Source organism: Harmonia axyridis, chromosome 2 (assembly GCF_914767665.1).
Source record: "Harmonia axyridis chromosome 2, icHarAxyr1.1, whole genome shotgun sequence".
NCBI classification, from domain to species: Eukaryota; Metazoa; Arthropoda; class Insecta; order Coleoptera; family Coccinellidae; genus Harmonia; species Harmonia axyridis.
Genome location: NC_059502.1, coordinates 48,551,928 through 48,579,542, shown reverse-complemented (window position 1 = coordinate 48,579,542; position 27,615 = coordinate 48,551,928). Strand labels below are relative to the sequence as shown.

The 27,615-nt window shown below is 32.3% G+C and overlaps 1 protein-coding gene across 1 annotated transcript; it reads right to left on the bottom strand.

Annotated features, from left to right (window-relative positions):
- Positions 1-1,452: 1,452 nt before the first annotated feature.
- Positions 1,453-27,615, bottom strand: LOC123672996 (zinc finger CCCH domain-containing protein 15 homolog). The gene is made up of 6 exons (XM_045607370.1): positions 27,433-27,615; positions 27,150-27,351; positions 25,236-25,477; positions 21,282-21,536; positions 1,836-2,069; positions 1,453-1,770 (listed from the first exon to the last, which is right to left on the bottom strand). The coding sequence occupies exons 1-6, from the start codon at positions 27,502-27,504 to the stop codon at positions 1,585-1,587; spliced, it is 1,191 nt and encodes a 396-aa protein (XP_045463326.1). The 5' UTR covers positions 27,505-27,615; the 3' UTR covers positions 1,453-1,584.

Below are 27,615 nucleotides of genomic sequence, written 5' to 3'. Positions count from 1 at the left end.
GTGCAGCACAAAATCGAAATACAGATGTGCTGGGATGAGTTTTTTTTTCTAATTTTTGAGTATTCCTGTGAAACTCAAAAAATTTATGACATAGGAGCTGGCCTGACTTTTAATTGAATTTTGTGATATTTAGTACATGTACTAAAAATTCATTTCATCCGTTGAAACCCAATAAACATATTTTGGGAAATATTTTCAAAGTCATATGTAACAAAAAAAAAATGTTACAAAGTATCACAAACCTAGTACAGCACAATTCAGTAAAAAAAAATTGAAAATAACCCTTGTCTTCTTCCACTATGGTCGCTCAAAGACCACGAAACACATTAATTATGTAACATGTTTGATATCCCATTTTACGTTCGCGCCGCCTTCGAAACCGTCCGTTTCGAGAATAGTTTCACAACTCCTCCGTTGACACGAGTCGATCTCCGCACATAACTAACCTCGCTTGTGCTTCACTACCCGTGTCAACTAGGATAAATCGTTCATTTCGTGAATATTCGCTCGACTCTTCCGTTGACACGGGTCGTTTTCCATGTATTCTTGAACCACAGCTGTGATCCATGTCAACCTAGCTTTAACGCCAGGACAAATTTTGACTCTTGCGCCACTGACAGCGCTACCAAACGATGATTTATCCCATCTAAAAATTAATAGATTGTCTAGATGGCAATTACTCTCTCGGCTTCATGCTGATTTTTGGAAATGCTGGCATAACGAATATCTGCATACGCTTCAACAACGTAAAAAATGGGATAAACCTTCAACTTACATGTTAAAACCAGGATCGACCTATTTCTCCTTTACGCTGGCGAGTGGCGCGAGTTGAGAATCTGCATCCAGGTTCAGATGGGATAGCTCGTGTAGCTACTGTTCGTACCAGCCAAAGTGTGATGAACGCCCTATTGTGAAGTTGTGTCCATTACGACAGCATTAATAAAATATTGCTGAATACTGTTTTCTTTTCTTTAAAATATGTATATTTTAGATGGGCGGTTAGGCAAATAGATACCAGGATAGTACCAACTCACCATTCTGGAGTTCATCTCAACAAAGGTAGGTTCGAGTGCTTCCAGCGAATCTTTTGTTTTTTCTTATAATTTTTCTAAATTTCTGAATTGACTGAGCTATCGTTACAGTCCCACTCAAACGGTTTACTCACAATTATAAAGTTATCCAAAGAATATTCACCATTAAACTAACACACAAATTGATCACAGCACTGAAATTACTATATTGCACTAATTTCACAGAAACATTCACTTAATACAAATAAAACAAAAACAGATATGTACAAACCAGTCCCCTGCAAAGAATTATAGACCTACACCATGTTGCCATATGTACTGTGTTCCGGGCTTGTTAAATGTAGAAGACTATGACCTTACCTGCAATTAACCAAATGACCACAATCTTTAAATTTTATTCCATTAGTAAAAATGAGACAACTTAAATAGTAATGGTTTACTAATTGACAATAAATTTGGCAAAAAATTTCAAAATAATGATGATGGTATTTACAAATACAATAAAGAGCTTCTGATAAAACAATATCCGAAGAAGCTTTTCAAGCTCCTAACTTTATTCATCTATATCTAGATCTTTCAACTCTTCATCTAAAGCATCTAGGTCTTCCTCAAGGAACAAATTTTCATTAATAGGTACAGCTTCTGCATTATTAGAAAATGTAGTAGTAACAGCCGAGTTTTCATTCTCATTGGATTGTTTCAGTCGATCTTCGGTAGCAATTGTTCCACTACCATCAACCTGGAATATACATACGAAAAAGAGGAATAAAAGTTTCAAATTAAAATAATAACCAAAAGTTTCACCTCTTGTGCTTCATGTTGCAGCAAATTGAAATCAATTTCTTTGTATTCTATTTCATCTTCATCTTCTTCCCTGGTGTAAGAATCAAATGCTTCATCTCCATCTTCCATATCATTCTCCGCAGCCATTTCAGGGTTGAAACTAAACATTTCTCTTCCAGAAAGACCAACTTGTCTGCCTGCTTTGTAGTCACTACGTTTTTTCTCTTGTTCCTTTTTAAGATTATCCTTTTTCTCCTATTAAAATGACATGAACAATTCTTTGAAATCTTATCAATAAATAGAGACATATCATATGAAAAAATCCATAATTAAAATAGAAAAGAATAGGGTATATATTTTTTTTCAATAATTATTGCTATATCCCAAGGTACAACAATAAAAATGAAGAAAGTCAAAATCACAATAAAAAAATTATTAATTACTATGTCTGATAATCTTTACAGAAAATTTCAAATTCATGCTGACCGTATGGTTCACACTTTATTACGAGATCATATATTGTTTTCTTGAAAAGCCTGTAGTCCATGATCTTCTGGATCTCCTTTGGCAGTTTATTAAATATCTTTATACTTGCATAATGCGTGTTCTTTTCTCGCAAAGTAGAGGAATGAAGTGGATATATACATATACATATATATATATACATATATATATATATATATATATATATATATATATATATATATATATATATATATATATATATATATATATATATATATATATATATATATATATATATTTATGTCGATGTGTTCATTGCTGGACCTACACTTTCAGATATCTATCCGTTCATTGCTGGACATCGTATTTATATGTCTTAGCGGGAATAACTGGACCAAATTCATACAGCGTTGTCAGATTTTTCCTTTTATATGTAGAATGGAGAAAATATGTGAAACGGATTAAATTACACCTAACGTCAAGTAATTCTATATTCATACAATTATTTTACATCTATTTTCAAATTTTTCATATAATAATAATAACAGATCTTTCTTTCCTTCAGATAATTCAGAATATGAATTGCTTCTTTGTTGTCATATCATTGACGATATGCACACAATCTTTTATACTTCCGTGTTATAATGTGACCATTAACCAAATTTTTGAATCGGACACACTGGATTTCTCGAAAGTGTGTAACTTGAGCGGCTCGTGATCTGCTCAGCTTGCAGGTCTGTACGCAGCTATAGTTTTTTTAAACCGAATCAAAAAAATAAAGTTCTCAATTCGTCGAAACTGAAATCTGCACGCTGTGGAAGAATGTTGACTTCGAGATCCGTGCAAATTTTATTGGAATCTGAATTAGATTCTTTGCATCAAAACTTGGGATAATTTTCTATAGATATTTTTTAATGAATTTACTAACGAATCGATACCAACAAAATTTCGGGAACATTTGCGCGTTGGTATGCTGCATGCAATTAACAAGTTTCATCAAGATCGGGTATGAATTTTCCGAGATATTTCGTAAATAACAATAATACCGTGGAAAAACAGGACATTTGAAATATTTTTTTTCCAATATCTCCAAAAATTTGAATCAGATCAAACTGAAGTTCAATTGACCCCTAGGTTTGTGCAGAATTTTATCGCAGTATGATGAATATATTCTGAGGAAACGAATTTTCTCAAGAAAAATCAGGAAAATCTCCCGAAATAACATTTTTTTTTAAATTTAGTAGTTATTCGATCCATACAAAATTTTGCCGAATGTGCGTCGGTATTCTTCAACGAATTGCTCAGATTGTTTATGACAGGATCAGCATTTTTTTTCGGAAATAACAACGGAACTCAGGAAAAAACAAAAAATTTGACATATTCGTTTTCCTATATCTCCGAAAATAGATAGTCAAGTCAAGGCATGTGAAGAAATTCATTGAAATCTGATGGGTTATTTCCAACAAACAAAAATTTAGGAAATTTTTCATATATGTTTATAAGAATGTAATCAATTCTTATTTTTATAATCAAAGAAATAGATGATTTGATGCCTTGAATCTGTAAGATTTATTTTGTTTAGTTTAAAATATAACATAATAACATACAAAAAAGAAATAATATCATACAAAGTAATACAAAGAAATAAAATAAAAATAAATAAAAAGAAATAGCTTACTAACCTGTAAGAAATCAAAAACAATGCCACTTCTTCGGGATTCTAAAATAACTCACAAATACCACATGAACTAGTCTTAGGTTAGAATCTCAGACATAGAACGTAGATCATAGAACATAGAAGTTATAAAGTTGTTTTCCCTAAAAATAACAGTCTTATTTTTACATTCCCCCACACAAAGTATATTACATGTTACATTACATGTTTGCGTTTTCACATGGGAGCAACTTAGTTACATGAAAATAATTATTGTCCTTTCTTTTATTTCCAATATTTATCTCATATATAGTGTTAGAAATTTTATTCACTATTGGAAAAGGTCCTATTCTTATTTCATCAAGTTTTTTTCTATTTAATTTTGATTTATTCTCAACGTAAACATAGTCTCCAATTTTAAAATCATAATGTTTCCTATTCTTGTCGATCAGTTTTTTATTGTATTCATGATAGCGTAAAGAATTTTTATATGCTATTTCCCTATCTTTTGGTAAATTTCTCTCTTCTATAAGTTCTTCTGGAGCAATGGGATCAGTTCTGCCACAAAGTATGATAAATATTCTGGGCTATATCCCGTTGTAGAATGGTCTGTTCTATTGTAATCTTCAATACATTCATCGGCTATTTTCGTCCATGCCCTAGTTTTCGTTTCGTTTTGTTTGCACCTTATTCCGTTCACTAATGTCTGATTCAGTCGTTCATTCAGACCATTAGAAGAAGGACAATCTACTGATGTGAAAATCAATTGTATATTCAAACTTCTCATATGTTGTCTGAATTTTTCCGAATTTATTCCTGGGTATTGATCTGTTAATAGTGTTTTGATCGGTCGTTTATCTTGAATTTTATTAATTAATTTGATGAAATCTTCGGTTGTTTGGTGTTTTGAAGTGCTCGCAAATGCATATCTAGTAAAATGATCGACTAGGAGATGAAGGTATCTTTTTGAAGAGAGGTTTCCAGCAAAACCTCCAATTGTGTCTAATGACATTATTTCAAATGGTTCCTTTGCTGGGCCCAGTTGAGAAAGGAGACCATACTTTTGACCTACTCTCGTTTTATTTTTACAACATATGTCACATGATTCACAAACCTCTTTTGTCAGTGAATCCATGTTCTGAATGTAATAAAACTTCCTGATTTTATTATTTATCTTACTAGCACAAATATAACCATAATGCTTGTGCACTTTTCTGATCAAATCTTTTCCAAAATCATTCGACAAAATTATTTTTTTGTTATTTTTGTACAATTTGTAATGTATCTCTTTCTCTACAACCGTTTTTCTCATACTATTTATCTTTAAGTGATTATTCTGTTGATCGTTTTTTATTTCATTTAATTCCACCAAATTAACTGTTCTTATACATTCGTCCATATTCTCCGTTTCTTCCAGAACTGGGTTTCTAGAAAGGCAATCTGCTTCTACATTTCCTTTTCCTGATTCATATCTAATCTCAAAATCGAATTGTGATAGAAAATTCATCATGTCACCCAGCTCTTCATCTGGTCTTGTACGAAATTCTTTCCCTTCTAATGGCTTATGGTCAGTAACAACAATAAATTTATGTCCCATTAGCCAATATTTCCAAAATTTAATTGCCTCTTTAATTGCCAGACATTCTAGGAATATTGCTTTCTTGTTCTTTTGATATTTATTCAGTTTTTTAGGAAAATACGCTACGGGTTTCATTTCACCATTAATCTGTTTTTGTTTAAGAACAGCTCCTACTCCTTGAATACTGGCATCAGTATATATAGTAGTATAGGCACTTAGGTCGAAACTTGCAAGAATTGGCTCAGAACAAAGGATGTCCTTAACCTTATTGAAAGCTTCCTGACAAGCCAATGACCAATTGAATTTTACATCTTTTCTCAGTAAATTATGCAACGGTTCTAATAATCTAGCTGAATCTTTTATATATTTGTGATAAAAATTAACTTTACCCAAAAATTGCCTTATCTTCTTCCGAGTATCTGGTGGAGAAAAATTCCTAATGGAAATTAAATTGTCATTTATAGGTCGTACTGTATTGTTTCCTACAATATGTCCTAAATATTTGACTTCTTCTTCTGCAAAATTACACTTGATAAATTTAAGTCTGAATCCTTCATTACATATTGCATTCAAGAGACTATCCAAATGTTCTATATGTTCGTCAAATGTTGAAGAAAATATTAGAATATCATCTATATAATTTAGGCAGAATAAATTCAGGTTATATTTTCTGATAATATTATTCAATATACGTTGAAATATGGCCGGGGATGTTTTAAGTCCGAAAGGTAAACATTTCCATTGCCAGTGACCATTCTGTGTCACAAAAGCAGTCTTATATCTATCTTTGATGCGAATAGGAATCGACCAAAAGGCAGAATTTACATCTAATGTTGTAAAGAATTTTGCATTTCGGGTCTTGGCTAAGATTTCATCAATTAATGGGAAAGGCTGTGGTTCGGGAACAATTAATTTATTGAGTTCACGAAAATCGACACACAATCTGGTTTTAGACCCTTCATCTCTCTTATATGCTAAAGTGACTGGTGATGCAAAAGGTGAGGAGGACTCCTCAATCAGATTCGCTTTCAACAATCTTTCTATTTGGAATTCTATCTCTTCTTGATCCTCCATTGAGCATCTGTACGGCTTTTTTGCTATAAATTTGTGTTCTAAAAGTTTTATATGTGCCTCATTATTTTGCACCTGACCAATATCAAACTTGTGTTTTGCAAAAATATGGTCATATTTATTTATTAAAACTTCAATTTTACTTCTCTGATTTGTTTCCAAATGGTCTAATTTTGCTTCGAAAAGTTCTGTTGGTATCCCTTCATTGAAATTGATGGTGTAATCATTATTATTATTATTATTGAGATAATCGATCTTTCTCTCTTCATTCATATCTAATCTTTGATGAATATTCAAATCAAAATCTTGTTTTAATTGAAAATTGGAAATAGAATCTAGTCCGAGTAGAATATCATACTCGAAATTTTTCTCATTAACCACAAAAAGTACAACTTTTTTCTCGATATTATCGATTCTCATTTTTGTAATTATTTTTCCTGAAAAATTTGCCCTGCCACTGACTGTTTTGAATGTGTTTCTATTCTCTTGAATATGTAGACATAACTTTTCTGCTACTTTGGAATTCAGAAGACTAACATTTGAGCCCGAATCATAAATTCCACATAATTCATTATTATTTATAAACACCTTCAATTTTATCAATGGCAACAGTCTTAGTTTTTTTGGTTTGAAATGGCCTCATTTAATTCATCCTGTATCCCAACATTGTTTACCGTTCTTATGTTTCCAGGTTTGTTCTTCTGTTCGACATTATTGGATTTATTCCTTAGCCGACAGACTGTTTCTAGGTGAAATCTACCTGAGAAGCCCTTCTTCTCACAAATTGAGCATGGTTTCTTCTTAATTGGTTTTCTATTTGTTTGTGAATAGGAAGGAATTTGTTCGGCAGATTTAGTCATTTTATGATTATCTTTATTTCGACCGTTATCATATTTTTTTGAACTTTCTAGCTTTCGCAATTCACCCAATAATTTCTCCAAAGTTGTTACTTTTGATTGATTAATTCTATCTTGTAAGATATCTGGCAAACTCGTGACAATTGAATCAATTAATATGTCAGTTGGAAAATTATTTCGGAGATTTAACAACAAATTTTCTTTCCTAAAAGCATAGTCCACTAAACTTCCTCCTATATACCTAAATGAATACGCCTCTCTATATTTATGCCAATTCGTTTCACAAAAACTCTCTAAGAAATTTTTTTTCCATATTTGAAAACTTTTGTCTAAACCTAATCTAATTAATTTAGAATCAAACCATTCTTTCGCTATTCCATCCATAAACAACCGTAAAATCAAAATTCTGTCTCTATCTTCTTCTACTTCACAACACGTGCATTCCGTCTTCCGTCTCGAATTTTTCTAACCATAAATTAACTGAAACACTCTTACCATCAAAATTATTCAGCACAAAATCCTCCTTTATCTTCTTGAAATTCTTTTTATTCTCCTTGTTTTTTCTTGGAAGTTCTACCGTATCCTGTGGTTCTGATGATTCTTGTCCAAATACTGTTCTCACGTATGCGGGTGAATAAATCAGTTGTAAATATTCATCCTTAAACATCACATCTTCTTCGGCATCAAAATATATTTCTTTCAACTCCGGGGTTAATGAAATGATGCTCGTACGAAATGAACCTCTTGCTTTAATCGATTTCAAGATATTCTTCACCTTCGGTAGAGCCAAAAGTTCATGATGGTCAGATATATCCTGTTTGTCCTCTGGTATTTCATAATATGTTTTTTCTGTTCCCGTAGTTTGGATCCATTTGAATTTGTATGTATTTTTCTTCTTATCAGTATTTGATGCTTCCAAAGCGATGCAAATTTTCATGATTGTCGTCATTATAGCTTACGTTTTTGATTTATAAGAATGTAATCAATTCTTATTTTTATAATCAAAGAAATAGATGATTTGATGTCTTGAATCTGTAAGATTTATTTTGTTTAGTTTAAAATATAACATAATAACATACAAAAAAGAAATAATATTATACAAAGTAATACAAAGAAATAAAATAAAAATAAATAAAAAGAAATAGCTTACTAACCTGTAAGAAATCAAAAACAATTCCACTTCTTCGGGATTCTAAAATAACTCACAAATACCACATGAACTAGTCTTAGGTTAGAATCTCAGACATAGAACGTAGATCATAGAACATAGAACATAGAAGTTATAAAGTTGTTTTCCCTAAAAATAACAGTCTTATTTTTACATGTTTTTTGTTTAATTTACTAACAGTGCAACAAAATTTTTCAAGAAGTTGCACGTTGATATTCCTCATCGTCATACCAAGTTTCAATGCAAGCGCGTGAATAGTTCCAGAGATATTGGGGACATAACCTTGAAAATTCACATAACTATTACCCTGGAAACGTTCGACAGATTTGGCCCATTAACGAACTTAGCCGTCGCATCTCGATACGGAAGCCATCCGAAAGTTTTAAGTCGTTGGTTTTCTATGTTCTCGAGTTATCGAGGCAACGGACGGCCGTCCGGCCGGACAGAATCGATTTTCACAATTTTGCACTATAGCATGCTGTTCCTTAGAACATTCGCGCAAAAACACTTACCTTGACATATTTTTCCCCAATTTCTCCGAAAATTGAGATCAAATGAAATTGAAATTTGGCACACTTCTTCAGAATGACGACTCCAAGGTACTTGCAGAATTTCATTGAAATACGATGAATACTTACCGAAAACAAAAATTTTTCCAACAAAAATACATTTCAATTAATCAACTAACTAAACGATTCCAATAAAAGTGAGCAATCTATTACGATTCAATATTCAAAATGGTGATCAAGTTCCATTATGATCGGTTCAGTTCTCATTGAGTAATTCCGGAAAAAACTACGATACCGAGAAGAAAGTCACGAAAATTGACATATTTTTTCCATATATCTCAACAATTTGAGATTGGCTCAAACTGAAATTTAGCACACTATTGGAGAATATTAATCTCAAGACCTGTGCAGAATTCCTTCTGAATTTGATGAATTATTTTCGAAAAAAAAATTTCAACAAAAACAGAGGATAATTTTGGAAAAATATATATTTTTCATTACTAACGCAACGATACCAACAACATTTTGCAAGCTGTTGCGAGTTGACATTCTGTAACCAATGACCAAGTTTCATTATGATCGGATCTGACAAAACGGAAAAAAAAACAAAAAATTTGACATATTTCTTCCCAAAAACTCCGAAAATTGGAATCGGAAGGAACTGAAATTTGATCAGCCGTTGTATAATATTGAACTCAAGATATTTACAGATTTTCATAGAAATATGATGTAGACTTCAATAAAAAAAATTCAACTGAAATGAGATGAATTTGCGAAGATTTTAAATTTACTAAGAATAAGGTCCCAATTACCTTATGCGCATCGATATGCTCCAATTAGTTGCCAAGTTTGGTTAGGATCAGTATCTTTTGAGTTCTCCCAGAAATGAAAGCGAGAAAAGTGCCATAAAGCAATATGTCAACAACGCGAAATTTGTGAATTTGGGTGGAAGAAAAAAAAGTCCAACTATCCTTAACATATGAAAATTTGGTGTTCATTGCTGGACGTCCAGCAATAACGCGCTCGGTCCAGAGATTGACGCATGGACGAATGTTTCAGTCCAGCAATGCACGCATCGATAAAATATATATTTACGGCGCTGCGTTCATTGCTGGACCTTCACTTTCATATGTCTCCATCCGTTCATTACTGGACATCGAATTTATATGTCCTAGTGGAAATAGATGAACCAAATTCCTACAGCGTTGTTAGATGTTTCTTGTTATATATATTTCAAACCCCCCTTTGCGCCCCATGGGGTACATCGATCCGGCGAAAAAGCTTTTTGTATCAAGTTTCATGAATTTCTGTCGAGTATTTCCGGAGAAAAGTTGTGGACGCCGGACGGAAGGATTTTGGTTTAGTATTTAATTGAATAATGAACCATAGTGATCGCTACAAGAAAACCACTGCAAATTCTACACAATGGTTTATTATTTCCTGAGCATAATGTTATGCACTCCTCAAAACTCATTTCAAATAAATTTCATTTTATTATGTTTGAATTGTGGAGACCGTCAATCTATCCGAATTCATTTAGATAGGCAAAATACAGCGAAAGAACATTAAAGATAATTTGATATAATTCTTCCTTGAGGGGTGTTCAATAGAAATAGATGGCAGGAATACCTTAGATAATCCATTTGAGACCCTTCAATAACTCTTGAAGCCGACATTGTAAAACTTGTTTTCACAACAGAAAGCAATTAACCCACATTATTGTTTTCTGTCAGAATATCCTTAATTGGTTTTCTACAAGCTATAAGGAAGGAAAATGATATAGAATTGAATAACCTTCTTTGTAACAATTAAACTCTTCATCAACCATATATCCTCGTATTTTCTTGTGTAAGAACGTTGCAAATGTTACACATATTCTGGTATTTGCTTGTATAAAAAGTGAAACGAAAGGAATGAATGATTTTTGTACATATTTCACAGTTGACCTACCCGTTTTGCTTTAGCCCCACATCCTTATGACGAGAAATAATTAATCCTTGGCTCCTCAAAACAATTGTGGCTTATCTACGATATTGCTTTTCGTTCGTTTATAATCGACATGACTTCGTTAGGTGATATCAGTATACATACCACCAACTGTTTACATGAACTCGGCTCCAGCCACGCACGTTTGTGCGCCGCTTGGCTCCCCCGCGAATATTATAATAATAATATAATAATTTCAACGACTGATAAGAGTGGAAAGAAGAAATTTTGCATATTTTGTCTCAATATCTCCGAAAATTGTAAATACATGAAACTGAAATTAGGTACGATATTGTAAAATATTGACGTTAAGGCGTGTGCGAAAACTCACTGAAATGTGATTGGTAGTAACCGAAAGCAAAAATTTTTAAAAGTGACTTACTATACGATCTCAACAAAAATTCGCAAAAAGTTGCGCACCTATATCGTTCAACTGATTACTAAGATAACTAAGTTTCAATCTGATTGCTCGAGCAGTTCCTGAGATATCGAGGAAAAAAACTTTAAAATTCGAATGACTTATACTCAAAAACCATCTGAACAATTTGCCTATCAACGAACTGAACCATTCTGATGCTCAACTTATACTGAAAGTTTCAAGTCGATAGCTCTTCGCATTCTCAAGCTATCGTGTAAAAACGATAGCTCTCTGTTTCCTAGAACATGCGCGGAATTTTTTTTTTATTTATTTATTAGTGGCAGTGGTATAGTGGATAGCACGTTGGACTTACGACCAAGAGGTCGTAGGTTCAAGCCCTGGTCTGGGAAAGAAATTATTCGGATCAAGGGAACCGTCCAACCATTCACTGTTGGGTAAACAATTAACAGTGCTGTTCCTGACGTGGCGTGAGGAAACAGTAATAAAGCCTACACAGAACACACCTGGTCTTCTAACTGGCACAAGCGTTATAGCTTCTGAGGGGTTTCCTAGAGGAGCCTTGGAGATTCGGCCAAAATAAATAAAAAAAAAATAAAAATATTTTAGAGAACTATTGATATTGAAAATACCTTCTGAATCAATTCAAATAGGTAGGAAACTTGCACTTCAAACAAATCCACATGTATCTGAAATTTACGTAACTTTAATTGCCAGCAAATGAAATGACTCGTTTGAGCTTTACCTTTGTTTTGTGAAATTCTATTTTACTGAATTTGCTATATTTCAAATGAGAAGATATATCGAATTATACAGGGTGTCCGGGGAATAACTGTACATACTCTTACCAGAGATAGAGTTGGACTAGCTGATTACTGATTGACTGTAAAAAAATAATTTCTGGATTTCCCTAGAAAGATACAGGGTGATTTTCCAACTTCATGGAAATACTTAGACCATTATAAAATCCAAACTTATTGACGAATAGTATTGAAACTTGGGAGATTATTGGTACATGCTAAGTTCGAGTCAGAACGATATCAATTATTTCATTATTCCAGGGCCGGACTCATTAATCTTCATTTAAAGTGTTCAGGGTGAAAAAAACACTTTGTATTTCGAATTACAAATAATTGATTCGCTTTTTAGAAAGAAGCTAAATTATGCTTCAATTTGCGGTATCGCTCAAAGTTGTCACATCAACAATTATTTTTTTATGAATTTTTGAATTTGGATAGAGTTCGAAAAATTGAATTTTTCACCATGAAGAGAACTGAAAATCTCATGTTTGAATATAAAATGCGAAAGTATTAGTAAAAAATTTTCAAAAAAGTTCAGAGCTTTAATAAGCACATTCGATAACGAAACAATAACAAATGAAACAAACTAAAATACATTGAAGAGTACCTAATAAAAACGAAAATAGGAACGAATGAATTGCAGAGTTAACGTTATTTCAGAAGTGGTTCGAAATGAAAACCATTAGCTTGTATACATTTCTCTTGCCGAATGTTCAAATTGGATACAGCCTTGCGAATCATATCGCCATTATTTCTTAAAATATCGCAACAGTTGATAATTCTGTTCATCAGTTGTTCTCTTGACTGGATTTCTTCAGAATATACCATATCCTTCAATTTTCCCCATAAAAAATAATCTAGCGTGTTGAAATCTGGAGATCGAGGAGGCCATGGAATAGGTCCTCCTCGACCTATCCACCTATTTGGATAGGTATTGTCGAGGTAACTTCTCACTTCCAAACCAAAATGAGGTCCAGCTCCATCATGCTGGAAATAAATTCCTCTAATATTTTTTCCTTGTAGCATGCCGGGTAAAATATTTTGTAAGAAATCTAGATAAATCGCACTTGTAAGGAGACCGTCAAAAAATGAGGCCCAATCAAATGTTTGTTTATCACAGCACACCAAACATTTACTGAAAATTTATGTTGTGAATTTCTCTGTCTTATACTGTGTGGATTATTTTCGGCCCAAATATGCGAGTTATGAATATTGAACACACCGTCTCTGGTGAATTGAGCCTCATCACTGAATATTGTTCTGTACAAAGTGACTCTGTGATTTGCTATCCAATGTGCAAAATTCAGGCTTAAGACATTATCGCCAGGTTCCAATCGTTGTACCTGTTGTATGTGGTACGGGTACATATTTTCCTCTTTGATTATTCTATGCACCTTATGCTTCGGCAAATGTAATTGTGCACTTACTCTCCTTATACTAGTTGAAGGTTGTGCTTGAATTAATTGGAGTACTTCATCACTTCTTTCTAGATTCCTTTGGCGATCCTTCTTCCTATCTGGCACTCTACCACATTGCGCTATACAACTAAATACTGCAGAAAATGTTTGGTGATTGGGAATTCTGCGCGACGGAAATCTCAGACGATACTCTCTCACAGCCGCTCGACTATTTCCCTCACATTTACCATACACGAACATCATATCAGCATATTCTCTATTTGTGAAATTGGCCATTTTGGTAATTTCACTATTTTATAATAATCAAAGCACAAGCAACAAACAACAATCTCAAATTTCAGTTGTCAAAATGTTTGAAGTTTATCACAGAATATTCTATAGGAATTCATATTTTATCTTGTAGGAAATTTTATTTCTGTGCATTTTTGATCTTGAATCTTTGAAAACATCTTGTATGTACCGAACCGCATCAACGATAAACGCACACTAAACCCCTAGTAAATAAAAATTTGCCATGAAACAATATGGCAACACAGCGAAATTGATGAATTTGGGTGGGAGAAAAACAAAGTCCAGCTATACACGCCTAGACATATGAAAATGTGGTGTTCATTGCTGGACGTCCAGCAATAACGCGCTCGGTCCAGCGTTTGACGCATGGACTGACGTTTCGGTCCAGCAATGCACGCATCGACATAAATATATATATATATATATATATATATATATATATCGTGAATCTTTAAGGGAATTCGACTGATAAGAAGGATTTCAGTTTTACTCTTTATTCATACCAAGCTTTCGGAACTGGTTAGTTCCTTCCTCAGGGTTACTACAATTTTAACAATTAAAATTAAAATTACATACACAAAAAGAACTTTCACAAATCTTTAAAAACAGTCACTTACAGAATTTGAGGTTGTCTCCTTAATAAGTTAAAATTCATCAATTAACGCAAATTTTTAAGTAAATTAGTCTCAAATACTCTATCAGTTGGATTAATCTTTCTTTGTCAATTGGATGTGAGTATAAACAGTGTGTCTAACCTAACTTAATTATTTTCTTTGGTACATATCACAGAATCGCATTGCGTCAACTTTGGTTTACTTTTTCTTCTTATTTTTATTCGTCTAGTGGTCCATCATAGAATCGTTCCCGGTTTGGATATGTTAACAGGAACGTGTAAACATTGCTTAATTTTTGTACGTCAGTTTTTTTATTTATTGGATTTTCTTGATTTCTTATGTTGATCATTTCTTGTATCAGTCTTTTATTATATTTACCTTCCGTACATAATACTTCTGTATTTTCAAAATCAATTTTATGATCCTTTTTCATTGAGTGTACAGCTAAAGCACATCGTGGGTTCATTGTCCGGATATCACTCTTATGTAACGTTAATCGACTCTTTAACCATTGAGATGTTTGTCCCACATAGGTGCCATCACATTCGGAACATTTAATTTTATACACTACATTAGATTTCAGTGGGTTTGGTGTTGTATCTTTCAATTTACTGTATAACATCTTGATAGTTTTCGTGTTGTATGTACTTATTTTTACTTTTTCATCTTTAATTTGCAACATTTATTAATGAATTTGCAACATTTATTAATGACCTTGCTATTCCACCAGAATATGAAGTAGTCTCATTAGATGTGGTAAACCTGTTTGGGAATATATATAAAGAACTAGTGATGAAAGTGCTAGAGACTAAGTGGAATAAGATTGAAGAACATTGTAATGTACCCAAAACACTGTTTATGGAGATCGTAGAGTTCATACTCGATAACAACTATTTCATGTTTGAAGGGAAATTTTATGTACAGACATTTGGCTGTGCTATGGGTTCCAAACTTAGCCCGGTACTGTCCCTTTATGTTATGGATTATGTTTTGGACATTTCCATTCCAAAGTTGTCCTTCAAGGTGTTTTTCATAAAAAAATTTGTAGATGATTTGATACTTGCAATACCGAAAACAGGCTTGGAGGAGATAATTCAGGTATTTAACAGTTTTGACTTGAACATCCAATTTACAAGTGAAAGAGAAGATGAAAATAATTCTGTTCCATTCCTGGATACAAAGGTTTGCAGAATAAATAACATAATTAAACTGGACTGGTATCAAAAAGAAACAAATTCAAACAAATTCATACATTTCAAATCAGAACATCCGATAAACATGAAAATAAATTGTATCAAAGAAATGAAAAACAGGATACAAAGAATCTGCCATCCAGATATGGTGGATGCGAACATAAAGAAATTACATGAGATCTTTCGGCAAAATTCCTATCCAAAACAAATGCTTGACAAACTAATGTATGAAACTGACAGAGTATCCATAACAGAATCTCGACGAAAACCTGAACAAATTGAAAATATAGTTCAAGATGATCCTGTAATAAAATATGGCAGCCTTCCCAACATAGGAAATCTAACCAGCAAAATTAAGAATTGTTTTAAAGATAAAAAAGTAAAAATAAGTACATACAACACGAAAACTATCAAGATGTTATACAGTAAATTGAAAGATACAACACCAAACCCACTGAAATCTAATGTAGTGTATAAAATTAAATGTTCCGAATGTGATGGCACCTATGTGGGACAAACATCTCAATGGTTAAAGAGTCGATTAACGTTACATAAGAGTGATATCCGGACAATGAACCCACGATGTGCTTTAGCTGTACACTCAATGAAAAAGGATCATAAAATTGATTTTGAAAATACAGAAGTATTATGTACGGAAGGTAAATATAATAAAAGACTGATACAAGAAATGATCAACATAAGAAATCAAGAAAATCCAATAAATAAAAAAACTGACGTACAAAAATTAAGCAATGTTTACACGTTCCTGTTAACATATCCAAACCGGGAACGATTCTATGATGGACCACTAGACGAATAAAAATAAGAAGAAAAAGTAAACCAAAGTTGACGCAATGCGATTCTGTGATATGTACCAAAGAAAATAATTAAGTTAGGTTAGACACACTGTTTATACTCACATCCAATTGACAAAGAAAGATTAATCCAACTGATAGAGTATTTGAGACTAATTTACTTAAAAATTTGCGTTAATTGATGAATTTTAACTTATTAAGGAGACAACCTCAAATTCTGTAAGTGACTGTTTTTAAAGATTTGTGAAAGTTCTTTTTGTGTATGTAATTTTAATTTTAATTGTTAAAATTGTAGTAACCCTGAGGAAGGAACTAACCAGTTCCGAAAGCTTGGTATGAATAAAGAGTAAAACTGAAATCCTTCTTATCAGTCGAATTCCCTTAAAGATTCACGATATTTATAGTACGACTGTTATCTGGAGACAATATATATATATATATATATATATATATATATATATATATATATATATATATATATACAGGGTGTTTCAAGTTCGACGGCCTATTAGACGTTTCTGGAGAACAGGGCCGATTTGAAATCTGAGAATTCGGAATATGACATTGTTTATGATGCCCTATTCAGCTAAAATATTTTCAAAGTTCCGGCACTTCCGCACTGAGTATACGCATAGGATATTCACAGTAAAAATAATTCACGTAATTGTGACTAAGGAAATTCTCTCTTTTTTTCGGTTTTTCCATAATATTTTTAAAACTATGAGGACTACCGCAATAATTTTAGAAAAGAGTAATTGAAAATGGAAATCCTGATAATATCTGAGACAAAATGAAAAAAAAATGTTTTTTTGAGAAAATTTTTTTTTGAATCTTGTATAACATCATGAACAATGTCATATTCCGAATTTTCAGATTTCTCCAGAAACGTCTAATAGGCTGTCGAACTTGAAACACCCTGTATAGATATCGTGAATGGTATGCGATCTTCCACATTTGTTTCCTTCGGCTCATTTTGTCGATTTTCCTAAATTTGTCGAATTTTGTAGAATATGATCTTTTTTTTCTTAATATTTTGAAAACTATGAGGTCTAACGCAATAAATTTAGCGAAGAGTAATTGAGAATGGAAATCTTGATAATATCTGAGACATAAAATGAAAAAAAAAAGTTTTTTTTGAAAAGGTCATATATAGTTAAGATGTTATTACTCTTGAAAAGGCCCCTACATGAGTCTCTATAACACATTCAGAAAATTGTGCGTGAGGCCCATTTTCGTATAAGGAAGATCTTCTCTGCAGAAGAAGTACCGCCCCAAAAAATGATGCAGTAAGATGCTGAAGATTGAAAATTAGCATAATATGTAACTTTTAGGACATCTAAGTCTAAGGGCCAGTTGCACCATTTGCCTAAACATTGATTAAAAATTTAAACATTACTCTCTGATTTCTTAAGAGAAATCAGAAATTAATCGATGTTTAAATTTTAATTAATGTTTAGGCAAATGGTGCAACTGGCCATAAGCTTTTTTACCACATTCAGTGTATAAATTATGGTGCAAAGTTTACTCTTCAGTTGTGCAATATGAGGAAAACGTTTCAAAGCATTATCCATTTCAACACCAAGAAACTTTACTTGTTTGCTAACTGCTTACAATTATTTGGTCTTTGTAATGTAATAAATCAGGTGGATTCCAGTGCGTTCTTTCTGTAGTGAAAAATATACACTCCGTTTTTTGCATATTCTTTACAAGCCTATTATCAATGCACCACTCCTCCGTTTTAGCCATAACAGACTCCAATGTAAGTGTTGAGGAAAATATTTTTTTGTGGCTCGGACCAGGATGTTTGTATCATCAGAATATATTACAGGTTGACAGTTTTCCGTTGGTAGGTATTTCGTTATATAATTTATGCAGATGATAAATAGTAGCGGTCCTAAAATGCTACCTTGGGGAACTCCCAAAGTTGACATGAGTTCATCTGAAGTTTATGTGATTCCATTCACCATAAAAGACACTTTCTGCCTCCGGTTGGTGAGGTAACATTTTATGAGATCCAGTTGTTTGTCTCTTAGTTCACATAGTTCCATTTTGTTCAACAATATTTCGTGGTTCACGCAGTCAAACGCTTTGGACAAATCAATGAACAGGGCAGCTGGAATTTCACCTCTTTCCAATGCCAAGACAATTGTGTGTGTTAGTTCAAAAATTGTCTGTATTTTTGTTGTTGACAAATCCATATTGTCTGTTGTGCATAACATTAAACATGTTCAAAATTTAAGGATTCTAGTTGCTAAAACTTTCTCAAAAATTTTGGAAAATGAGGTCAGCAGACTGATTGGTCTGTAGTTTCTCAAGTCAGTTTGATCTCCTTTCTTATGTATAGGCCTGATAATTGATGTTTTAAGTGTATCTGGAAAAATACTCTCTTCAAAAGATGAATTCATAATATGAGCAAGGGTGGGAGCTACAATATGAATAGATGTCTTAACAATACTCATGGGAATTCCATCATAACCAGTCGAGCTTTTGTTATTTATTGATTTCGCAGCTGCAACCACCTCAGATTCTTCAATATCAAACATATAAAAGCAATTCAAAAGACGTGCAGAATTATAACTGTACCCAACTCTGGTTGACGAATTATTACACGTTTAAGGAGCCATATTGATGAAGAAGATATTAAAATCATTAATCATTAACCATTTTGGGCAGATTTTCCTGGTTGATGTTATCAAGGCTACATTAAGGACTTCTCTTAGTGAGTTTATTTACTACCTGCCATGTTGTCTTTGATGTATTCTGTGCATTTCTTATGATTTTGCTGCAATTCTTTTTTTTTCCATGTTGCAATGTAGGAATCATATTTTTTTTGTAAGTCTTATAAACATTTTTGAATTCTTGTGTTACTTGAGAGACAGTATAGAGTGTATCTAAAATATTTTTCATTTCTCTTATTTAAGGAACGTTTCTGAATGAGTTTCCGGAATCTCTCTTAACTACATGTTTTAAGGAGAAACTATCCTCGAAGATCTTCCTAAAACAGTCTAAGAAGTAATTCCAAATTCCATTGATGTCTTTCCTATCAAAACTGTTAATTTCGTCCAATTTTGCTTGCGATAGATTGAGCAGAAAATCATCCATATCTCTTATCCAGTTCTTATGAAACTTTGTATCTTCAACTATGGTTTCAAAAGTGAATAATATTACCTTATGGTCAGATATGTGATTTTCAATTGTACAAGAGGTGCCATTAATATTCGCAAAAAAATTATCCAAGCAAGAGTCTGAGGCAGACCTTGTTAGCTCATTTATCTTAATTTCAATATTGAATGTCTCAAGGAGATCAAGAAAAAGTTGAAATTCATTGGAATTAGCGAGTATATCGATATTCAAGTCTCCTCCAATCAATAATTCACAATTTTCCTTAATACCTATCTCTAATATAGCTTTTCAAAAAATTTCTACATTACTATGTGGTGGTGGATTAGACCTATAAATGCAATCTACTAAAATTTTCGATTTTTCAAGATTTACCTGACCAGCACAGCACTCCACAACAGGAGGCACACTCAAAGAATTTAAATCATCCCTTCTGATATACATCAATTGACTTTTACAAAAGATAGCACTTCCGCCATGTCTACCTCTTTCCCGGCTTAAACTATCCACCAGATTGTATGCAAGTATTAAGTTCTTCTTTGCTTTTCCAGTGTTCAATAACTATCAAAACATCCAGCTTATGTTCACATACAAAAAGTTCAAGGGAATTTAGACAGTTTCCAATTGACTATACGTTCTGATGAGCCACGGAAAAGGATTTATATTCACTATTTTGCTATACTAGTATGTCCGTTTCATTCTTCCCGCCAAGTGAAAAAAATTTCGGAAATTAAATAACCTCAACGTGACACCCTCCGGCCAGCATTCAGGACCCAATAGTTTCTCAAATAATTGATCAGAGGGAACACCTACGCTAAAGGATGAATTAGTGCCCTCTGTTGGAAGTTTTTTAATTTCAAAGTCATCAATGCCAGTTGAATTCTTCAGGAAATCCTTCATTACTTTTTCAGTTACATCATTTCCACATATTCTTCCTGCATACAGCCATTTACCCCTTGGAACACCCTTTATCTTGCTGTTAGATCAACTCCTTTAGATCCAGTGCACAATACAGAATTATTATGTTTGATATTTTTTTCTTCATTACTGTTCTCCATGTATATTGAGTGTTGATTTCTGAATTTTCAAAATTTGCATTATTCCCCATATTGTGATTATCATCAGCATCAAGATTTATAATCTCATCCATTTTCCTCCGCTGTGCCTACTCAAATTCTACCAGTGATCTAGATTTGTTATTCTCATGATCACCATATTCTTTGTATTGAAGATGTAGAGGAAATTGTTTCATTGATATAGTTCAATATCAATAATGAAAGCGAGTTTGTTCGAAGCTAACAACTGAGAATTTTATAATGGATTTCGCGAATATACTGTGATTGTTTGAAACCCAATTATAATATTGAGGAAATAAATTCCTAAAATTTATAGCTGAGACATTGCATAAATGGTCACACGTCTACACTCTTTGCTCTGTCTCATTTATGTTATTTTATTTGTTGATACTGTTCAAATCCTTCTTCACTAATAAAAAATAAGAAATGAAAATTTTAATTTTTTTAAGAAACTATGAGTTCCCTCAATTCTCACCTGTATTTTCCTTTTTTTCCAAGCAAGAAACGATTCTAATGTCACCTTAGTTTGATTAGGACCAAGAGCTGCTCGTTCCCTCTCAATTAGTTCTTCTAGGGTGATTTCATTTTTCTTTTCATCCTTCTTCTTATCTTTTTTCAAAGTGAAACCAGGAGGAAGGGCATGCCGGTAGATGCAACTTTCACCAGAGGGACAAGACCAAAACCAACCATATTTAGATTTTTCTACAGCATCTATGAAATGTTTGCAAATCTGAAAAATGTTCAACATGTGGTTTTTTCTGTTCTGATCAAGTCTTTTGACTTCATTAACAACTTTTATTTTTGCCAGAAATAAATTCTACATGGAAATTCTCAAAAAAATAGAATAAATCGAGAGGTTAGTTATTATTTTTCAAGGTGGTGTATTTACATAAGGGATTGACATTAAATTGAAACTATTCCACAAAATCTTGATCTCAATTATTATTGTTAATATCACTATAATATAGTATGTAGATGTACGAACGAATATCTTTTCTTTGAGAAATTTGCTGATGAACAGAACCCTACAGCAAAATTGAAAAATATTGTTATTATATTCTGCATCATGAACGAAGAATGCATCAAGATTATTTCTATTCGATTCACAACTTCGATGACCATCATGATTACTTCAATCAAAATTGATAATAATAAATTTATTGATCTCCTCAGACAAATAGAAAATGAATTGGGAAAATCATCTGAAAATTTTCTTATCCTATTATAAACTTTTTCAATCAGGAGATTTTTAAAAACCTTTCAAAACCTCATAACCTGAATCACAGGACTAGATTAAAATTTCACAGAAGAATGGAAATGAATTACATATACTGCTCAACTTTATCATGAACTGCTCATTTCCATAAACTAAAAATCTAAATATGAACAATGATGGAAAAATTTTGATTGAATTCCACCTAAAAATTGGTCTCCATGATTCACAAGATTTCAAATTATAAATCAAACATAATATCCTTTTTCGCATCATAAATACCGTTTGCACTACTATGCCATAATGAAATATATTAATTTTAAAAACTATAAATGAAAACATAATAGACAATCATAATAGAAGAAATTCGAAGAGATCCTCTCATTCAACTAATGGCTTGAAAAGAACTGGGCAATTTCTTAAAGACCAACTCGGTATGTTGACACTATTTAAATGAACAGTCCAAGTAAATTCCCACAAATTTAACCTGTCTAGAAATAATAATTTGGGTCCTACATTGGCTAACTATGTGATTTATGATTTTTTTCCTATTGAAAAATATACGTCCTTACTAGGCAGAAATTCATTATAAATTAAAATAAAAACAAAGTAATTTGCAGTAAACTATTTGATTGTAGGCAACAATTGTTTCACCACAATGTGGCTTCATCAGGCTACATTTTTTTGACTGACAAGAATGCAGGGCTTGTAGGAAACTATTATATAGGTGACAAAAAACTCAATATTGATTGCAAAATAGTCTAAGAGCCAGTAGACCAATCATATTTTAGGAAAGCCTAAAATTTCCTCAGTGTGTCTGTTGTACCTACCGATCATGAAATGGGGCCTAGCTAAGCGCAGTTGCGGTGGCCTCAGCTATATCAGGCGCGACAGGTGTGAAAATTTTATAAAATAAAAAAGTATTTTAGAAAAGCTGCCGGTTTAATATGTCAAATTACACTCTTATAGCTATTCAAAAACGAAACGACTGACGATGGTGAAGTGGCAGCAGAAATTTTCAAAATAAAAAAAAAAAATTTAATTTTAATTTATTTATTATTCTTTGAAGTTTAAACTTCAGACAGTAAAGTCTTTCTCCCCCGCGTGTATATAAATTCAGGTTGGTCCAGATTTTAGTTCAATAACTTTCATGTCAGATAGAACAACTCTTTTCATGAAAAAAAGTTCATATGAATATATATCCTAACAAGCTTAGTTTTAGAGATACAGGGATTTAAAGTTTTGAAAAAAATAAAAAATCTGACATTTGTCAGACAGTCAATAAAAAAATTTTGTGAATATTTTTTATTGTTTGAGCGTCTAACAAATGTTCTTGTTGAAATGTTCAATTGAATGCCATCTGAAAGCATCATTGTACACCACGGTAATTTTTGTACTTTCATTGATCATTGTAATGGGAAAACTTGAAAAATTAATTTTTGTAGATTTTCATGGATAGTCTTTGCTTTGTACTCGATTATCACCAAAATGGTACATTCTGAAAAAAATTCAGGAGATCTCTTTTTTTAGTAAAGCTCTGTTAATTTCAGAAATAAGATAATTTTCTCGAAAAAAAGATTGGTGTAGATTTTCAATAGGAAAAGGATCATCACACCCCTATAACACGCCACTGGATAATTTGGGTCAGAGACACTGACCTTATTCGAAACATTAAATTATCTAGATTTCAATACCTAAAAATCGAAACAATGAATGTAATAATACTAGATTCATAAATAAAAAACAATTTTTTTTTTCCAAACTTTAACACCCTGTATCTCTAAAACGAAGCTTGTTAGGATATATGTTTATATGAACTTTTTTTCATGAAAACAGTTGTTCTATCCAACGCCAAAATTTTTGAACTAAAATCTGGACCAACCTAAATTTATAAACTGCCTTCAGAAGTTTAAACTGCAAAGAATAATATATATGAATTTCAAGTTTCCTAAATACTTTTGAAAAAATTTTTTTTTTATTTTGAAAATTTCTGCCACCACTTCACCACCGAGATAATAATCGTCAGTCGTTTCGTTTTTGAATAGCTTTAAGATGTAATTTAAGATGTTTAAGATGTAATTTGACATAGCTTTCCTAAAATACTTTTTCATAAAATGTTTACACCTGTCACGCAACCTCGCTTAGCTAGTCCCCATATCATGGTTGGTAGGTACAACAGACTCACTGAGGAAATTTTAGGCTTTCCTAAAATATGATTTTCACAGGTATATTGGACAATTTACCTCCTGGGATTTCCAAACTATTAAAAGGAATTCAATAGTGGCTATAAGAACAATTTTTCACATCAAATTTAGGGAATCTTGACGTGGAATATTCAAAGAAAGTAAAGTTCTTACTATGCCTGGTCTATATATTTATAGACTCTTATTATTTTTTCACAAGAACAAATCATATTTCCGGAGTTGTAAGAATGTGAATTCAACTCGGAGAATATACGAGTATTTTTTTCCACCTCACAAACTGTCAGGTACTGAACATGGTACTTATTACATGTGCCTTAGAGTGTTCAACTATCTACCTAGAATGGTAAGAAATATATTAGACTTTAAACTAGCAATTTTTCCATTGATTATGGATTGTGAACTTTACTCTATAACAGAGTTCAGGGAATTCTGCATGGTGAAGGATATTTATAATTTTTAGTTTTTTTCTACTTTCTTTTGAATTTGTGAACTGTTGACCTATTTTCTTCTTGTTTTTATAACAATTCTGAAGATAAAAGGGTGTTATTATTGTTATTATGGATTATTTCTAAGTTTTTATTAAAGGTATGGTCCCATTCTCTAAGAAAAGTTGAAACCTTTTACCTCAGAGCCATAACAAATATAAATCACCCAAGAAGCCCTTGGACCTCAACCATATTCACTTTTTAATGAGAAAAAAGCAATATGGCAAATAAGACATTAATTTTAAGTAAAACATATTTCATTAAATCAAGCTGGAGGACGATTTTCTGCATTTACTACTAATAATAATTTAGGAATAATGTAAAGAAATCAATCAAATGACGTGTTTAGACGGCGCAAATAAATTCCGAGCGTCTATTTCATGATGAGTCATTACTTATCATGGAAAAAGGTGAGCAGTCAGTACCCAGGAAATGGACGTGAAAAGTGTGAATAAGAGCACATGAAGAAAATGGGATGAAATCCAACAAAAGTGCAATAGAAATTTAGTGATTACTTGCAAACTTACAATATCAGTTGTTGGCATTTTACCACCAGCTTTACCATGTTTCTTTTCAATGACTTCTCTCAATTTATCAACATCCCAATTCTCCATTGTATCTTCATCATCATCATCCCTCATATCCACATAAAGAGAACGTTTTTCAGCTTTTCTCTCAATAGTCAAATCATGAGAGAATTTACACTTATCACCTTTTCCACATTGTCCTTGTTTGAAGAAAGCACATACCACTGACTTAGGATCAGCACCTAAACAAATAAATGTTTTTATATAAGATTGAACTTTTATTGATATGAAATAAATTAATTTGTATATATATGAATTAGACGGATCAAACAAAAACTATTTTCGGTAAACATGTAGAATAGGTATATGACCTTGAGACCCTCTAATATGCTACGCAAAAAAGGCAGCTACGTTGCCAGATCGAAAAATTAGTTAGGTATCTAAAGTAAAGTGGGTAATAAAGAAATATTTCACCAATTCCCATGGGTTGTGACAGTTATAATAATAGGTAATCTATATCTTACAGTATTCATTCTGATTCTGGATACAAGTATTAATGCTGCAACACAATTCATCCTTGAAGTCAGGATGTGACAGAAGTTTAAATGGAATGGTAAAGAAAATAGATCATATCATTCATATCATCATAATTGATTTATGTAGGAAATTCTTTAAACTAAATGTTATTTTGTATCTTTTTTGTAAATTAGACAGAGCGATTGTCAGCAGAAGTGAAGGTTTTTTGCTTAGTTCTTTCTTTCGTAAGCTCTGTGAACTAAGGGAGTAAAATATTCAAATAAGTTTTCTGAAATGAATATTCCTTTTAAAGAAGTTTATTGAAAACTAGGAGTTCCAAATTGATTGGTGGTAACTAGTGATATATCATCACCAAGCCCTCTGCGTCCACTGCTTGACATAAGCTAATATTTGTAAAATGGCCAGTCCGTTTATGGTTAAATAAATAAATAAATAAGCCTCCCCTAGCAATAACAAATAAATAAAGGTTTTTCAATCTAGCAACCTAGCTGCCTATTTGACGTAGAGAATTGGACGTCTTCCAAGGGTCTCAAGGTCATACACCTATTCTACATTATTACTCTATTATTTCAATCCTTGGGGCTGCATGAATTTTTTTTTTTTTTTTGGTGGGTTCCTGTTGACGCAAAGATTCAAAAAGAGTATTTGCCATCGATTTTTTGTTCACACCTTACCCAAAGCATGCAATCTCTTACCAAGAGAGATTAGGCTTATCCCTCAACTCAGGAGTTTTTCAATTGAAGCTAGGAGGTTTATTTTTCAGAATTTCACCAATTTTATAAAAATTTTAGAATAAAGTATGAAAAAAAAATTAATAAAATTAAAAATACTGATGTTTCTTGCTCACATGGGATCCGCGACGGTATTGCGTTTTTGAGTTGCACAACCCAAGTGTTCAATCACTGAGGTGCATGAACGTTTTTGTATGATAAATAAATGATTAGTATGATAAATAAATAAATAAAATAAAATAAAAAAAAAATAAATAAAAATTAACACTTTAACTGCCGCATAGGATTCTCAGTGATTTCCAATATTGACATCCTGTACAGCCGGCGGCCAAATGGTAAAATATGAATACGAAATTATGATATGCGCTTTTTGTTTCACAATGATATGCCAATATTTAGTGGAGAAAAACACATAGCAATTTTCAGGATAAGCCACAGTTTCATTTGGCGCTTTAAGTACCAAGTCACTTGGCCGCCAGCTGCACAGGTGGCAGTTAACGTATTAAATGTATAGAAGAATACATAAAATGAAAATAACGTTATTTTTTTCAATTTCTTTTACACTGATTCAACAAAGAAAAAATCGAGATATAATATAATAAAATCTTTGATAATATTTTAGGTCATAATAAATTTGATATTTTACCTTTTTCAACTTTTTGTGTTTGCACAGGCTTGAATAGCATGGCTAGTTCTTTTTGTTCCTTCAGTTTCTTTTCTTTTTCTAATTTTTTTGGATCCATATCTTTATTAGGATGAATACCTCCTGATTTTACTTGTTTTTCAACTTGTGCTATGAACTTTTGCTGTTTAGCTCCTTTTTTGTTTTTCAAACCAAATGTTTTATCCTAGAATTAAAAATATTATCTGAATATTTTATTTTCTAGAACACATATGATATTGTAAATATATAAGATTTGAAAACATACTTCTATAACTTTCTCTTTTTTTTTTGTCTCGGTTTTTTTGCTGGGGGCTCCAGGTTTTGCTTTGGGTGGCATCTTGAATATCTCAAATCTAACCGTTCAAAATTTAAAATTTTTCAATTTATAGAATATAAAGCAACACACACTTCTAAGCCATTGACATAACCTAAAAGAACAACTTTGACG

What these genes read in the sequence shown, in the direction of transcription:
- LOC123672996 (XM_045607370.1), bottom strand. Translation starts at nt 27,504, where the DNA reads ATGCCACCCAAAGCAAAACCTGGAGCCCCCAGCAAAAAAACCGAGACA. An exon ending in AAAAAGAGAAAGTTATAGAA is followed by an intron (nt 27,352 to 27,432) that starts GTATGTTTTCAA and finishes TTTTAATTCTAG; the next exon opens with GATAAAACATTTGGTTTGAA. An exon ending in AACACAAAAAGTTGAAAAAG is followed by an intron (nt 25,478 to 27,149) that starts GTAAAATATCAA and finishes TTATTTGTTTAG; the next exon opens with GTGCTGATCCTAAGTCAGTG.